The following is a 417-nucleotide window of genomic DNA, read 5'->3' as shown; positions in this document are numbered from 1 at the left end:
CCTCACCCCCCCCACCGCCTGGCCCCACCACCTCCACACCCCCATGTACTTCTTCCTCCTCAACCTCTCTGTTCTTGACCTGGGCTGCTTCTCCACCACTGTCCCCAAAGCCATGGCCAGTTCCCTCTGGGACAACAGGACCATCTCCTACACAGGATGTGCTGCCCAGCTCTTCCTCTTGGTCTTTTTCATCTCAGCAGAGTACTGTCTCCTCACCATCATGTCCTACGACCGCCACGTGGCTATCTGCAAACCCCTGCACTATGAGACTCTTCTGGGCAGCAGACCTTGTGACCACATGGCAGCAGCTGCCTGGGGCATTTGCTTCTTCTATGCTCTCCTGCACACGGCCAATACGTTGTCACTGCCCCTCTGCCAGGGCAATGCTGTGGGACAGTTCTTCTGTGAAATCCCACA

General features: G+C 57.1%; 1 protein-coding gene across 1 annotated transcript in view; it reads left to right on the top strand.

The window, feature by feature from the left end:
• Nucleotides 1–25: 25 nt before the first annotated feature.
• Nucleotides 26–417, top strand: part of LOC104271464 (olfactory receptor 14C36-like) — a gene marked incomplete at both ends in the record, with an annotated part of 3,211 nt that continues 2,819 nt past the window's right edge. Inside the window, one exon of the mRNA XM_009866144.1 lies at nucleotides 26–357. Coding sequence (XP_009864446.1) covers nucleotides 26–357 — 332 coding nt within the window. The remainder of the gene's footprint in view (nucleotides 358–417) is intronic.

The sequence above is a fragment of the Apaloderma vittatum genome, unplaced genomic scaffold (genome assembly GCF_000703405.1).
Source record: "Apaloderma vittatum isolate BGI_N311 unplaced genomic scaffold, ASM70340v1 scaffold4163, whole genome shotgun sequence".
NCBI lineage: Eukaryota > Metazoa > Chordata > Aves > Trogoniformes > Trogonidae > Apaloderma > Apaloderma vittatum.
This window is presented reverse-complemented; position numbering and strand designations above follow the sequence as displayed.